This window comes from Heliangelus exortis, chromosome 19, assembly GCF_036169615.1.
Source record: "Heliangelus exortis chromosome 19, bHelExo1.hap1, whole genome shotgun sequence".
NCBI classification, from domain to species: Eukaryota; Metazoa; Chordata; class Aves; order Apodiformes; family Trochilidae; genus Heliangelus; species Heliangelus exortis.
In genome coordinates this window covers 12,098,939-12,114,416 of record NC_092440.1, presented here as the reverse complement: position 1 = coordinate 12,114,416, position 15,478 = coordinate 12,098,939, and the positions used below count along the sequence as shown (strand labels likewise).

The window sequence follows — 15,478 nt, the reverse complement described above, 5'->3', positions numbered from 1 at the left end:
TTTTTTCCCCACCCATCCCGCCTCCCGACCCGGTCATAGGGGAAAGGTCAGGGAGGCGGAAGCGCTCTCACAGCTCCCTCGGCCTCCTCGGTTCTGGCCGGGCCCATGAGCGTGTCCCTGGTGGTGATCCGGCTGGAGCTGGCCGAGCACTCCCCGCTGCCCGCGGCCTTCTCCTACAGCGCGGCCGGTGAGTCCCTCCCTGCCGCTCCCCTTCCCTCACAAACCCCGGGGCGGTGGTGGCGAGTTGGGGGGGGGGGTGGTGGGGGGGGGGGGTGGTGGGGGTGGTGAGGTGGGGCGTGGTGGTGGTGAACTGGGGGGTGGTGGTGAATTGGGGGGGTAGTGGTGAGGTGGGGGGGTAGTGGTGAGCTGGGGGGAGTGGTCCCTCTCCTCCTCCCCTCCCCATCTCCCCGGGGGTGACCGTCCGGGTGGGTGCCGGTGCCGGAGCTCCGCTCTCACCGTTTCTTTTTCTTCCTACGCAGCTCCGGAGATGGCTGCGGAAAGCACCGGGGCGGCCCCGGCTTCCGTGCCCTCCTGTTTGGAAGGGAAAGGCCCCGGTGAGAGGGCGGCCATCCTCCACCAGCACCTCGGCCGCAGGGAGATGACCGACGTGATCATTGAGACCATCCAGCCACGGACAGGTACCGGTCCCCCGGGGTGGGAAACACCGAAGGGGGAGGGGGTTGTGTCTGTCGGGAGGTGCTGCGGGGCTGGAGTCGGTCACAGCGGTTGGAAAATGAGGGGAGAAGCTGAGGAACGGGGGCTGGGGGCTGGGAAGGAGAGCTGGTTGCTGCTGGCAAACAGTGCCCACTCCATGAAGGGTTAAGGGGGTGGGGGGTGGTTTGGGTGCTGTGCAGGTGTTTAAATTCCCTGCTCCAGGGGGAGTTTCAAGATGGAAACTCTTCGGTTGTGTGGAATGTCTGAGCTGCTGTTGGAGCAGCCTCTGTGCCTGGCTCTCCTCAAACCTCTCCCTGTTGGGGTTTCAGCCTGGGGGTCCTGCTGGGGGCTGGCACCCCCTGTCTGGCAGCTCTGGAGTTTCTCCTGAAACAGCAGAGAGGGGAAACAACTCCTGCTGCTGCTTTCCAGGGTTGTACTTTGGTGTCTCAGGGTGCTGTGCAGGCTGAGGGAGCAGCAACGTTTCTGAGGTGCTGTCAGTAACAGGGAAACTTTTCATTTGGGGGGGGGGAAAAAAAAAAAAAAAAAAAAAGATGAAACAAAGGCTGCCGTGGAAGGAAGAAAATCCTCAGAGGCCACATCTGCTGAGGACAAAACTAAACATGAGGATCAAAGCCAAGAGCATGAAGCTGCTCCAGATTCTCCTTCCAAACAGCTCCCTGATCAGATCTCCTTCTTCAGTGGGAATCCCTCGGTGGAAATCGTTCATGGCATCATGCACCTCTACAAAACAAAGTAAGGATGGCTCAGTAATTGTAGTGCTGGTGGGGACAGAGCTCCTGAACAACACCCACCCCCACCCAGAAGGGTGAGCCCATCACCCCGGGGCTGTGGCTGGGACAAACAGGAAGGGTGACTCAGTTGGGTCCTGAGTTAATGGTGGAGCTTGGTGCTGGCCCAGGTCCTGTGTCCCCCTCCCTCCCTTCCTTCCACCCCACTGCTGTGGGTGACTGCTCCAGGCTGAGGTTACATCCCAGGGCTGTAAGATGAATGTGAGTTCCTAAAGAAATGGTGTTTGAAATTATGGGGAATGTTGGAAGGATTTGGAAGGTGTCCAGAGGAGCCACTGAAATGCTCAGAGGGCTGAGCAGCTCCCTGGGAAGCCAGGCTGAGGGCTTGGGGTTGTTCAGCCTGGAGAAGAGGAGGCTCCCAGGGGAGCTCAGAGCAACCTCCCAATATCTGAAGGGGCTCCAAGAAAGCTGGGGGAGGGCTTTCTTTACTGAGTAAAGTAGTAAGGGCTTTCTTTACTGAGAGGGTGATCAGCCACTGGAATGGGCTGCCCAGGGAAGGGGTGGATTCTCCATCCCTGGAGATATTTCAAAAGAGCCTGGATGTGGCACTCAGTGCCATGGGCTGGGAACCACGGGGGGAGTGGAGCAAGGGTTGGACTTGATGAGCTCTCAGGTCCCTTCCAACCCAGCCCATTCTAGGATTCCATGATTCTATGATTTGGACATGGGGGGGTAGGGAGAGGACAAGGGAAATGGGTTAAAACTTGGAGAGGGGAGATTTAAGTTGAACATTAGGAAGAAATTCTTCAATTTGAGGGTGCTGAGCCCCTGGTTTCCCAGGGAAGCTGTGGCTGCCCCATCCCTGGCAGTGTTGAATTCCAGGTTGGATGGGGCTTGGAGCTGGTGGGAGGTGTCCCTGCCTGTGGAACTGGATGAGCTTTCAGGTCCCTTCCCACCCAACCCATTCTGTGATTTATTTTGGAAAGGGATCCCACGATGAGGTTGTGCTCCCTGGGGCCTTGGCAGAGGCCTGAGGAGGAGGCAGGGGGCTTCATCCCAGGTTTCAGGGATGGAGCCTTTCCCTGTCACTCTGTGAGAACTTCCATTCTCTCAGGAGACACAGAGTGGGTGTTTGACATGGAAACAAAACATGGCTCATTGGTTCTTGGGACAGTTCTGAGCACCCACAGCTGCCAACTTCAGGTGTTTTATAGAAAAATCATTCCTGGCCGCCCCCTGTTCACTGGGGCTGCCCGGTTGAATCCCAAGTGGGTTATTGCTTCCCACAGCCCCTTGCTTCTCCTCCTTGACACCAAGAAATGTGCTAGAGGGTTTAAGGTTGATGCCAAAGTTGTGCTGTACCCCTGCCCTCTCCCAGAGGAGGTGAAGCTGTGTCACTGCTGTCCCCTCAGCAAGATGACCTCTCTGAAAGAAGACGTGCGGCGCAGTGCCATGCTCTGCATCCTCACTGTCCCTGCCACCATGACCAGCCACGACCTGATGAAGTTTGTGGCTTCCTTCTGTGAAGTTATTGAGCACATGAAGATCATCAGAGACTCCACTCCCAACCAGTACATGGTGCTCATCAAGTTCAGCTCCCAGGTAAGCACCAGGAGCCCCCTTGCTGTCAAAGGGACTGTGCTGTCACGGGTAGGAGAGCTGCCTGCCCAAAACTTGTAGCCCAGGTTGCACTTTATCCTCTGAGAAACACTCCAGAGCATTCCTGGGGCTGCAGGCAGGGATTGGTCCCACTCCTAGGCCTGGAGATGTGTCCCTGCCATGCTCTCACTTATTGTTCAGCCTGGAGAAGAAGAGGCTCCAGGGTGAGCAGCCTTCCAGTATCTGAAGGGGCTCCAAGAAAGCTGGGGTGGGGCTTTTGACAGAGGTGTGCAGTGAGAGGACAAGGGGAAATGGCTTCAGACTGGGAGAGAGAGTATTTGATCTGGACATTAGGAAGAAATTTTTTATTTGAGGGTGGGGAGACCCTGGCCCAGGTTGCCCAGAGAAGCTGTGGCTGCCCCATCCCTGGCAGTGTTGAATTCCAGGTTAGATGGGGCTTGGAGCAACCTGGGCTGGTGGGAGGTGTCCCTGCCCATGCAGGGGGGTTGGATCTTTAAGGTCCCTTCCAACCCAAATCATTCTGTGATTCTTTCCATTTCTTCTTGTCAGGATATTTAAGAAATAGTTATTAAGGATCTGTGTATGGTGCTTGATCTGGGACCAGTGAAATGGATCCTCTCCCTCCTGTTAAATTCTTCCTTGCCCTGGCACCAATGTCAGTGTCGTGCCATGTGGCCCTCTGAAATTTTTCCCAGAGATCAAATTTGCTTTGGGAATACACTGGGAATGCTGACAGAGGGCAAAGCAGCTCCTGGGGGGAAATCTGTGGCTGCTGCTGCTGAGGGCTCAGCTCTCCAGGAGCCCTCACTGCACCACCCACCAGGCTGCACTGTCTGAAACCCCTCCTCTGGGGCCAGGGGGATCAGAGGAAGGGGGAAGAGGTGATGCAGCAGATTTCTCCTCCTCTTCCTCAGTTGGATCAGTTGAAGTTTTCTCTTCCTCACTCTCCTCCTCTGCTCTGGGCAGGCTGATGCTGACAGCTTCTACATGGCCTGCAATGGCCGCCAGTTCAACTCCATTGAGGAGGATGTTTGCCAACTGGTCTATGTGGAAAGGGCTGAAGTCTTCAAATCAGAAGATGTGAGTTGGTTTTTGTTTCATTTCCCACACACTTGAGAGAATTTTAGTAATGTTACCTGGAGGGCAGGAAGCTCTGTGTCCCAACCCAGTGCTGTTGACATTTGGGAGAGTTTGTTTGGTGGCAGCAGGGTCTCTGATCCAAACCTGCTGTGGGCAGTAGTTCTGGTGAATCCAGGAAGCAGAGTGGGGCTGGTGGTTGCCACAAGGAGGATCTGGGGGCTGTTGAACCTCGTGGATCACTTTTTCTCTTTTCCAAATTCCTCACCACCGTGTGGCCTCCCAGGGGAACTCTGCAGTGCTTTTGTACCCTCACAAAAATTTGACTTTCCTCTGATGTGGGTGCTTTGTGTGTGGTGATTGAGGGATGCTGAGCAGTTTGCTTCTCTTTTAAGGGTGCCAGCCTGCCCGTGATGGATCTGACAGAGCTCCCCAAGTGCACTGTGTGCCTGGAGAGGATGGATGAGTCTGTGAACGGGATCCTCACCACCCTGTGCAACCACAGCTTCCACAGCCAGTGTCTGCAGCGCTGGGAGGACACCACGTAAGAGCCTTTTCTTTTTATCTCCACATCTAGGATTCTGGTTTGAGTGTGGTGATGGTTGTGCACTGACAAGACTGGTTCTGCTCCTCAGAGTGTGGGGGCAGGAATTGCTGCCAGTTCTAATGCTCTTCTCTTCCCATTAAGGGACTCCCAGAGAGAAATCTCTCCCCGCCAAATGTAATTGAACAATGTTTCCCTTGGGCCTCACTACCAAGGCAAGGAGAGAGTTGTGAAGTAATGCTGATCATTTAAAAATATTTTAGCATAGAGACACTGGAGCAAACAGCTTGGGATGCAGACACAGCCCTGCTCCCCTCAGCCTTGGGTGTCTGTGGGTCACTGGATTCCTCGGTGTGGCTCAGGCTGTGCTGCAGACAGATCTGCTGAGCTTGGGGCCCTTTGGGAGCTCTGTGTCTCACTTAGATGCTGGGAGAGGGTGAAGAAGACCTGGGCAAGAGCAGGTGTGTGGGGACACAGGACTGGTGAGGGAGGCAGAAGGGAGGCAGGGGTGGTGACAGGATCACTCAGTGCATGGGGAGGGGGAGGCAGCTGCTCTGTCCAGGCTCTGGGCAGTGCTGGGGACCAGAATTGCCTCTGCCTTTGAAGCAGCTCCTTGCTGCTGCTTAACCTTTCCTATTCTTGCTCTTCCCATCCTTCACATCCCTGCAGATGGGGATTTCAGGCTGTCTGAGCTCTGGACTGCAGAGCCCCAGGCTGCCACACAGGTCCTGCTATCAGTTGTGCATATTTTGCATTCTTCTGGATGCTGTTTTGCTGGTTTGCTGCACATCAGGCAGGCACAGATCCTGCAGCAGAAAGCTGCTGTTCTCCACTGTGTTCTCTGTGCCACTGGTGCCTCAGGTTGCCTGATTCTCTGGTGGAGTGTGAGGAAGGTTTCAGCCCTCTCTGTACCATTTGTAAGCCAAAATAACAGAACCTTGGTAAAATTAATCAGATTTGTAGCTATTCAAGTTTGAGCTGCTTTGCCCCATAAATCAAAACCAGTTTACAGTGGAAGCAGTGGAGCTTCGCCAGTGTAGGAGCAAGATCCAAATTAGCACTTAAATATCTAGTATACAATTTAAGCAGAACTTACTCCCAGTTTAGAAGAATGAGAAAAGAAAATCCCTGTGCACTTTGCTGAGGCACCAGGGAGGCTGTAAGTGCCTGAGTCTGTGTAGAAAGCTGACTGCAATCCAATTGCCTCCTCCCTTGAATATTTCTGTAGCTTATCCAGCAGCTAATGAAAAATACATAAAGAGTCCTGGCAGCAGGATGCTCAGCCTCAGTTAACCCTGCACCCCAGCTGAGCTTCTGGTGCTTAGGGTCTGGGCAGAGCTTCCTTCTGGCCTTGGCTCTTCTGTCTCTCTGGCAGCACAGGGGTGTAATTTTAAAAGACATGATAGTGGGGTGCCTGCTCCTGGTCTTCCTAGGGTACAGTCATGGGATGTTCCTCCTGGAAGGGCTGAGACTGAACCTGTTGTGTTGGGGTGAGATGGAGGCATCTCCTCATCTCCTCAGGGCTGTTTGCAAAGCACCAGTACCTCCCTCCCTGCTCTCCTCAGCAGTCTGGAGTTACAGTGTGTAGCTACAACAGCGTGTAGCTGCTGTGTAAAACCCTGCAGGTGATGGAGAGCTGGCAGCAGGCTGAGGAGTGATGTTCTGAGCCATGTAACACATCTGCACCAGCCCTTCTCCCTTCCAGTGTTCCCTCAGCTTTTTTCCTTGCTGGCAGAGGCCGAGGTTGCTGGCAGCCCTGCTGAGGCTTTGGGTTGCAGATGTTCTCTACACCTGGACTGCAGCAAAACCAGATGAAGCTGAGACTGTCAGTTGGCTTTGGAAGAGTTTGTTCTTTGTTCTCCTGTCACTGGCTCAGAACCAGCAGCCTGGTGTGGAAGGGAGGCAAATCTGAGTGGGGTGAACGTGAGCTGAGAGGTGTGAGCACGGAAGGAGCATCCCACTGCAGAAAGCATTTACTCTCTGGCTCTCTTTTTAATTACCCTAATATGAAGCTGGAGCTGCTTGTGTCTGATCAGGGTGTTTATTGCCCTCTAGGTGTCCTGTCTGCAGATACTGCCAAACGCCTGAGCCCGTGGAAGAGAACAAGTGTTTTGAGTGTGGAGTTCAAGAAGTAAGTAGGTGGGTGGATGGTGAGTGAGATCTAGACTAGATCTGACTGCACAGCTGCTCAGCTGCTTTTAGGGTTCATCCTGTGGCTGATTTTACCAGTCCATGGTGTATCTGCTTTCCTTTTGAGTTGGAATCAGGAATGGGAAGGGATCTGCCCTCCCAGGTTTCCTGTCCTGACAAACGTTTCTGATTCTTGGAAAGAAGTATCAGCACATAGCCTGATCAGAGGAGCATGAGGGCAAGCAGCTAAACTGACACTGAGCTTGGTGGTCCCTCCTGGTCTGTGCTCTTCAGAGCTTGCTTTTGGGCTCCTCCTGAGGTTCCTTGCTCCTTATCCAAGCCCATTCTTGGGGATCTCTCCAGGTGCTCAGCCCCCGCAGGCTGGGATGAGCGGGTACCTCCTCCTCTCTAACCACCCATCCGCGACAGACTTTGACAGAGGAGAGGGGAGGGAAAGGAAACCCTGTTGGCTTTCTAAGAATGTCCCCAGCACCATCAGGCCACCGTGGTGGTGCCAGGACCTGGCAGTGCTGTGTGCACTGAGCTTTCTCCTTCTGTTGACAGAACCTTTGGATCTGCTTGATCTGCGGGCACATCGGCTGCGGGCGCTACGTCAGCCGCCACGCTTACAAACACTTTGAGGAGACCCAGCACACCTATGCCATGCAGCTGACCAACCACAGAGTCTGGGACTATGCTGGAGGTCAGTGCTTTGTCCTCACCTCTTGTAGGGTCACCTTGTTTGTAAAACAGCTTCGAGGACTCCCTCGGTGAGTCTACTTGTGAAAGAGTTGGCTTGGAGATTAAGGGGTTTGTGTCTGTACTAATAGTCTTCTGGGAACATCCATCTCGTCCCTAGCAGCAGTTTCTGTGGGGCTGTAGCAGATGGAGGAGGGAGAAGATGATTCTGTAATGAACCAGGGCAGTCCTCAGGTCTCTGCAGAATGTTTGTTACTCCCTTTCCATCAATTTGCCCTGAGGTGTGGGAACGGGCTGGGTCATAAATATCCTGTAAGGTGTCTGTGCGAAGTCTGATAAATAACAAATACATCTGTTGTTGGCTTTCTGCCTTGCTAATATGCTGTTGCAGCAGTCTGCATGGTTAATTGTGCTGCATAAAGTATTTCCACTGGTGGCAACCTGGGTGTTCTTAAGCTAAAACTCCCTGTGGTTGAATTTTCTCTCTTCAGATAACTACGTCCATCGTCTGGTTGCAAGTAAAACTGATGGGAAGATAGTTCAGTATGAGTGCGAGGGAGATATGTGTCAGGAAGAGAAAATTGATGCCTTACAATTAGAGGTAAATATTTGAGCTTGTTGGACTCTGCTTTGTGCTGCTGTATGGAAGTGTTTCCAATCCAGATATCACTACAGGAAAATTACATCAGCTTATGCAGCAGACCTGCTCCCTGCGTGTAGGCAATCATCTTCAGGCAGAAGCAGGATGTTTTTAACTGCTTTTCTGTAAAAAAACCAAAACAACAAAACACAAAAAGCACAACCCTCTTGGCTCTGCAAAGCCAATGCAGCTGACTGTAAGCTGGCTGCAGTTTCTGTAGACAGCTTCTGAAGACAGAAGCTGGCTGTCTTCACTGGTAGGTTGAAGATTAGCTGCTTATGCTCATACAGACACTCAGGTCACTGGAAAGAGAGAGAGAAAAGGGTCCAAATGCCCAGAATCCCCCACCAGACCCATGGTGGTGGAACTGGGCCTTGATGGAGGAGCCTGGCTGCGTGTGGCACTGTCACCTGGAGCAGCTCAGTGTGTCAGCCCAGGAGCCCATAGCTGTGTGCTTACCTCTGCTAGCAAAGAAACTGAGAGGCTCAGCTGATCCCAGCCCTGCTCTGCTGCCTTCTCCTGAGCAGATAAGCTTTGTTTTGTACCTCTTGGCCAGCTTCTCCTCTCCTAACTGGAAAAGTAAGGGACAGAAGCTCAGAGTGAGTGCTCTGCTGAGCAGCCAGACTGCAGCATGAGTTCAGCCGCATTAAACACAAGGGGATCTGAGGAGGAGCAGCCCAGAGAGGCTTCACAGGCTTATTGCTCAAATAAATATTTGGCTGCTTTTCCGTGGATTTTCTGAAGTAACACTTAGGTGCTAAACTGGCTATTTTTAACCCTTTTTTTTCTCTTGAGGTCAGTGCTTAAGGTCCTGAAGACCTCTCTAGCTTAGGGGATCTAAATATTTCTGGAGAGCGTGAATTTGGCAGCGTGTTTTGGCACTCTGATAGCACTGAGAGTGTTCAAGGCTTTTTGCACATCTTTAATTCTGCAGTGAACACCTAATCTGGTGCTTATTAGCCTCATGATAAGAAGCCATCAAGTTTTCCAACCTTTTTGTACCTCATTTGCAGAACCAGGAAGGGAAAAGGGGGGGTGTAAGGCTGGTGTACTTGTTCAGATGCCAGAACAAGGTTGGAAAGGGCCCTGCTTGTTGGAGAGCAATAATTGTGCCTCATTAAACACAGCTGAGGATGCTTTCTCAGAGACCTCCTTTTAGTGATGGTGGATATATGCACTTCAGCCTTGGATTCTGGGCTGTGAACTCAGCCTTAGGGGTCTCAGACTCCCATGACAGGGGGGGCTGATGTTTTAATTTTCCTCTGGAGTATAAAACTTGTAGAGCTTTATTGCCACTACAACAAAAAAATCTGCCTCACCTTAAAAAACTTCTGGGCATGGTGCTGGGTCCAGCTTTGTAGAACTCACACTTGATCCTTGCTGTTGTGCTCTGAAGGCTTTCCTTGACTTCCAGCAATTAATGGGGTTTGATTTTTGAAATCAAATTGGTGAAAGGCATCTGCTGGATCTGCACTGGGGGTGTCCTGTGTGCTCAGTTCCATCTGATGAAATTGATTTGGATGTTGGAGCCCTTTGGGCTTCTGAAGCCACTTCTGTGGCCACTCTTGTGGCAGAGCTGACTGGGCTGTGTGTCTCTCCTGTGTCTGCAGTATTCCTATTTGCTAACGAGCCAGCTGGAATCACAGAGAATCTATTGGGAAAACAAGATTGTCCGGATAGAAAAGGATACAGCTGAAGAGGTGAGCTCTGCCCCGGGTTGGTGTGGAAGCTCTGCTGAAACAGGCCCCTGGATACTGCCTGGGTAAAGGGGAGCTGGAGCCTGGTGCAGCCTGTTTCACCACCAGCTGAGAAAATTGGCTCCCAGACCTATCCCTTATCTGGATGCTGAGATCTGGCAATTTGCTGCTCAGTGGTGCAGAAGGAGGTAGATTGCTGCCTAGATTGAAGGGTGATTTAAATGCAGGGCTCAGGAAACTGCAGCAGTGGTGGAAACAAGTCTGTGGTGCTGCAGGATCCCTGCCTGCTGCTGCCATCCATCTCCCTCTGACGTGTCTCTCCAGGGAAGGTTAGTGTAGCAGAGACAATATGACTTTAATTTGCTCGGCTGCAGAAAGTGGTAGCAGTCTTTCTGCTCCAAATGCATATTGATTTGCCCTTTTTTTTGATCCCCTATCTCTCCTCCTCACCCTTTGGGAAAAGTTCAGAGCCTCCTCCTATGAAGCATTCTGTGAGGCAGGACTGCTTCAAAATGTCAGGAGCAGAAATCCTCTGAGAAATGCTTCTCACTCTGCATGGATCTTTTTGGACAGGTTTGAAGTGAGTCAGGATTTCAGGTCAGGTCCTGAACTGAACTTTCCACTTCTAATTAACCATTTAGTAGTTGCAGTTAAGTAGCATCATAAATGGAGGAATTGTGACCATCGACATCATCACCGTTGACCTTGGTCTAAAGAACAGCCCCAGAAACCTTGTGGAGGGCCCTGTGAAAGGCAAAGCTGTAGCAAAAGTCAGCTGGCACGTGACCAGGAAACAGGAGCCACAAAGCAACTTTTAAGTGAAAGGCCTGAGAGATGCCCCAAACATGGTTTCAAGTTTAAAGTCCTTACAGTTTTATTCATGGCACTCGCTGTGTGCCGGGCTGGCCTGGCTGGGTGCCACCATGCAGTGTATTCCATTATCAGTGCTCAGGCTACTTCCCAAATTAACCATCAGCTGCATAAACATTCAGTGATTAAGGCCGGAAGGCTTAAAACCTGCTCTGCATTGACTCTGGCATCAGGGAAGGCACCATGTGTGCTGACACTGACATTTATCCAGATTGCTCCTTCAGGAAAGCATTTTCCCTGTCTCCACTACACACGGGTGTGCTTTTGACTGGGACAGAGGAGAAATGGCCATTTCAGCCTGTAAATCTCCTGCAAGCCTTGTGTGAGAGGTTCTGTGCAGTGCCTAGAGACTGAGAGCCTGGTTTTCTTCAGCAGCAGCAGCCTGGGGCTGGGAGGGAGAGGGGAAGAGGAAGCCAACGTACGTGTGTTTCTGTTTGCATTTTGCCTGAGTAAGATATTGGTGTCAGTAGGTCACAGCCTTATGACAGGGAGCTGCTGAGTCAGGGCTGAGCAAAGTGCCATGCTCCTTTTCAGACTTTGACCATCCTTTATCTGAGGTTTTGTTGAAAACGAGCAAAACCCTGGCCTTGTGAAGCCCTGAGATGGAAATGTGAGTTTACTGACAGCTACAAAAGAGCCCCAGAAAGAATGGCTGAGCTGCAGTCGATAAGAAGTTAAGGATCTGATGCAGCTTTTGTTTGAAGGGGGTGCCTGGCACAGATCTGCAGCCTGAGTTGCTGCTCTGTGTGAGCAGCTTCCACGGCAACGTGGGTGCTCCTTGGGGTGCTGTGAGCTGCAAAGGCAGAGGGGCTTCCTCCAAATAAAGCCTTTTCTTGCCTCAAAGCTTTCTCTCACCTGGGGATGGTAATTGGTCAAAGTCTAGAAACCACTCCAGAAAAATGAATGCCATTAATGAAAGCCCAGAGGACTTTGATCGCTTTGTGTGTTTGTTTTTACAGATTAACAACATGAAGACCAAATTTAAAGAGACCATTGAGAAGTGTGACAGCCTGGAGCAGAGGCTGAATGACTTGCTCAAAGAAAAGCAGTCTGTGGAAAGGAAGTGAGTACCCCTGCCAGGTTCAGTTCCATGCAGCCATTAAACTGCTGTGCACTGGCATCCAAAAAGAAACAAATCTTGCTATTCCTGGACAATTGTGAGCTATTTAAACCCCTATACTGAGAACACAGCTTATTTTTCCTTTTTTTTTTTTTTTTTTAAAAAAAAAAAAAACAGCTCTGCTTTCTGTAGGTGTTCACAAATGGAAAGTGCCTGTAGAGTTGGAACCACAGCTTTTTGGGCTCTTGGCCCTTTTTACACAGTCTGCATGTTTATCATTCAGTAATCCTCCCTCTGCCTGCTCAGGAGGAGCCACCAGCCTGCTCCACAATTGGCAGATACATCCAGAGAAAAGAAAAGCAGCTCAGCAGAGCCTGCACAGAGGAAAATGTAGATTTTTTTGGGTGCCTGGCTGGAAGATGTCAAGCCTGGGGACTGTCTGCTCCCCTCCTCCCACCATCCCCACTGCCTCTCCAGCAGTCCTGGTGTCAGAGCAGGGAGCCTGGGCTGGGCTCCTGCATCTCACCTTGCTGAGGGGAGGGGAGAGGAGGCTGTGTGTGATGCCAGCAAGCTCTCAGGGCAAAAACACTGAGTTGTTAGGAGCAGGGAAGCACTGTCTGTGAAATGAGGCTCCTGGTATCTTCAGGGTCTTGTTCTCAGAGTGTGGCAGGAGCCAGCATCAGTCCCTTGGCTTTCCAAGGACCCTGTGTCATCTCTGTGCCTTTTTCAGCACTGACTCCATAAGCTGCAGATCTGTGCTGAAGGTTCCAGTCCCCTGCTCCCCCACACACCCCCTCTTGGGGTTTGGTACAAGATGGAGTTGCCAAGCTTGCAAGGGAAGGGATTCTTCTGAGTGTGGAGGGACAAAGGAGCTCAAGAAGGTGCTGAGACATCTCACATAAACAATGTGAGAAGGGTTGGACCAGGTGACCCCTGAAGTCCCTTCCAACCTGACATTCTGAAGAAAAAAAAAAAAAAGGAAGGGATTCTGTTTCACAGCATCCCAGTCCATGTGCAGGGACACCAAACAGATGAGCAAGAGCCAGCAAGCCTTCAGCTGGGTCAAAAAACCCAGGGGGGGATTTCAGAGTTACCTTCCCTTGTCCATCTTTTCCCAGAAAACCAGGCTCCAGGTGGTTTTGGTGGGGCTGGGGGCCAATTGCCCTGAGGACTGGGAAGGAAGAGGGTGCAGTAGGGCTTGGTCTGGTGTAGTGTGCTGCTTCCCTGACTCCTGCTTCTGTTTGGAAGGTGTTCTCAGCTGAATAACAAAGTGGCCAAACTGTCCAACGAGCTGAAGGAGGAGCAAGAACTGAACAAGTGCTTGCGAGCCAATCAAGCCTTGCTGCAAAACAAACTGAAGGAGGAGGAGAGAGTGTTAAAGGAAACCTGTGAGCAGAAGGACCTGCAGATCTCTGAGATCCAGGAGCAGCTGAGGGATGTCATGTTCTACTTAGAGACACAACAGAAAATCAATCACCTCCCAGCTGAGACCCGACAGGAGATTCAGGAGGGACAGATCAACATTGCAGTGGCATCATCTGCCAGCTCCTCCACAGGGACCACGGGGAAACCTTCATCCAGGAGAGGCCGTGGCAAGAGGGGCAAGTGAAAAGCAGGATGCCCTGCTCCCCCCCCTGAAGCTGGTGCCTGGTGGCAGGCCAGGCTCACCTCTTGGGACTTTGGCTGGGAACACCCAGTTTACTAAAGCTCAGCTAGAAATTTTATCTTCAGAGCTGCTCATAAAACTGGCTGCCAGTCACTTGGAAGTCTCTGTGGTATTTAAAAGCATTTCACTGCACTATTTAGCTATTTTTAGGCAGATCTTAATGCCTGGTTTGCCTTCCTACCTTTCCAAAGCCCCTCCTGTCATACATTTGGCTTTCTTCTTGGAGAGTGTCCTGTTTTGGGGTGGGGGGGTGTGAATGTGTCAAACGTGGCATTCCTGGAGGGGAGGCTGCAGAGCAGGCTTGGCCCAGGCTTGCCTGAGGCTCCTCCAGTTCTCCTGGATTAAAAAGTATTCTCCAGTAAGAAATTGTTTTATTTAATAAACTGTAAATTAGATCCTATACATTGCCTTTCGGTATGTGCAGTCCTGGCACTGCAGAGCTGCTGGTGCAAGGAGTAGAACTCTTGTTTGGAAAGCAATTAAGGAGTGAGGTGTGGTAAAGAAACCATCTTAGTGACATAAGAAATTTAAATGAGGCCTCAAGGCTTGTAATCTGGGATATTAAACACTTTAAGGGACTTTGCTACTATCTGTTTCTTCATTTTAAAGATGGCCTTTGAAGGGCCAGTGATTGCTGCCTGGGGGGGGCAGAGGGTGGGGATGTTTTATTTGCTGGAAACTCTTTAAGGAGGGGATTTTGCAGGGGTTTGTGCACACTGAATGGCTGCTGGGGGGTTCCAGTGCTTCTTCCCCTCCAGGTGAGGGAAACCACCAGGACAATGTTTTAAAAACTCTCAGCCAGGTCCCACCTCCCTGGCCACTGGATGCAGCTCTTGCCTCCTGTTCCCAGGCTCTGAAACATTTGCTCTGGGCTGGCAAAACCTTCGTGCTGTTTGCCCCACAGGTCTGCAGAGCCTGTCAGGGGAATTTGAGGATAAATTTGGGGTTGGTTGGTTGGTTTTTCTGTTAGTTTTCATTTAGAATAATCAACCAGACTTGATGCTCTGGGGTGGGCAGTTTTACCCTGGCTGGAGACACCACTGCTCTGGTTGGTGGGTTGCAATCCCAGCATTTGAAGGCTGAACCTTTATTAAAACTGGTGAGGGGAGCCCCATGGTTGTTTTTGCACACCATGGAGTGATGGAACCCCAGGAGCAGCCTTGATCTCAGCCTTCAGCTCCAAACCAGAGCAAAGAACCCAAGCAGCCAGGCTCTTCTTCCTGGGATTTGTTCTTTTTGGCTAAAGGAGAGGAGGGAGTTCCACTAACCAGAGTGACTCTGGGAAGGTGAATCAGCTTCCTGCCTGCAGGGACTGGGAGTGTTGAACTTTCTCACTGAAATCCAGGGCACTCACAGGGGCACTGGGGTCAGGAGCTCTGCCCTGCTCACCTGGAACTTCACTTTTCTAACTCTGTAGCAGGAATGGACAGCAAGTCCTTTTCTAGTGTGGGGATTGTACAACCAGGCTTCTGCCTGCTGTAAATGACCCTAAAGGACTTGGAGATGTACAACACAGCTTGCTGTCCCAGAGAAACTATTTTATTTAAGATATATTTTTACACCATGGAAGATCCTCTGACCTTTTGCTGGAGGCTTGCTTTGTGTGGAACACTCAGATGCTGCCCTGGGCCTTGGAATTTCTTTAAAAAATGCAGTTGTCAATTAGAGCAGCGTGCAGTACCTTTGTTTGTGTGCTCAACTGCAAGGGGAGGGAGAAGAGCAAAACACCTGATTTACTCTTTTTGAACCCTTCCACTTTTTAACTCTAAGGCAAAGCTGACATAAACAGTTCTTGCTCATCTTTGGGTTGGGGTGAAGTTGGGTTCAGCTGAGCTGATGCAGGGGTGTTGGTTCTGGCTTGCAAGAAGTGTGCAGCTCGTGCAGAAAAAGCAACACCCATTGAATACTTCAGCATTAAACCATTCCCCCAGTCCTCCAGCTTCTCCTAAAATCATCTCAGGTGGCAAAGCAGCCCCCAGAGTCCATCCAGGTGTTTTTTTTTGCTGCTGTAGCTCACCCAGGCTCCTCCTGGGGGGTGACACCCTCCCTTGCACACCCCTAGTGACACCGTG

General features: G+C 51.3%; 1 protein-coding gene across 1 annotated transcript; it reads left to right on the top strand.

Annotated features, from left to right (window-relative positions):
- The first annotated feature begins 52 nt into the window (after window positions 1-52).
- On the top strand, window positions 53-13,984 carry BRAP (BRCA1 associated protein). Its single transcript, XM_071763102.1, has 12 exons — window positions 53-187; window positions 480-638; window positions 1,206-1,407; window positions 2,816-3,005; window positions 3,990-4,103; window positions 4,496-4,644; window positions 6,700-6,775; window positions 7,339-7,477; window positions 7,965-8,074; window positions 9,724-9,813; window positions 11,640-11,743; window positions 12,989-13,984. The coding sequence occupies exons 1-12, from the start codon at window positions 106-108 to the stop codon at window positions 13,347-13,349; spliced, it is 1,776 nt and encodes a 591-aa protein (XP_071619203.1). The 5' UTR covers window positions 53-105; the 3' UTR covers window positions 13,350-13,984.
- Window positions 13,985-15,478: the final 1,494 nt, after the last annotated feature.

What these genes read in the sequence shown, in the direction of transcription:
- BRAP (XM_071763102.1), top strand. Translation starts at nt 106, where the DNA reads ATGAGCGTGTCCCTGGTGGTGATCCGGCTGGAGCTGGCCGAGCACTCC. An exon ending in CTTCTCCTACAGCGCGGCCG is followed by an intron (nt 188 to 479) that starts GTGAGTCCCTCC and finishes CTTCCTACGCAG; the next exon opens with CTCCGGAGATGGCTGCGGAA. An exon ending in AGTCTGGGACTATGCTGGAG is followed by an intron (nt 7,478 to 7,964) that starts GTCAGTGCTTTG and finishes TTCTCTCTTCAG; the next exon opens with ATAACTACGTCCATCGTCTG.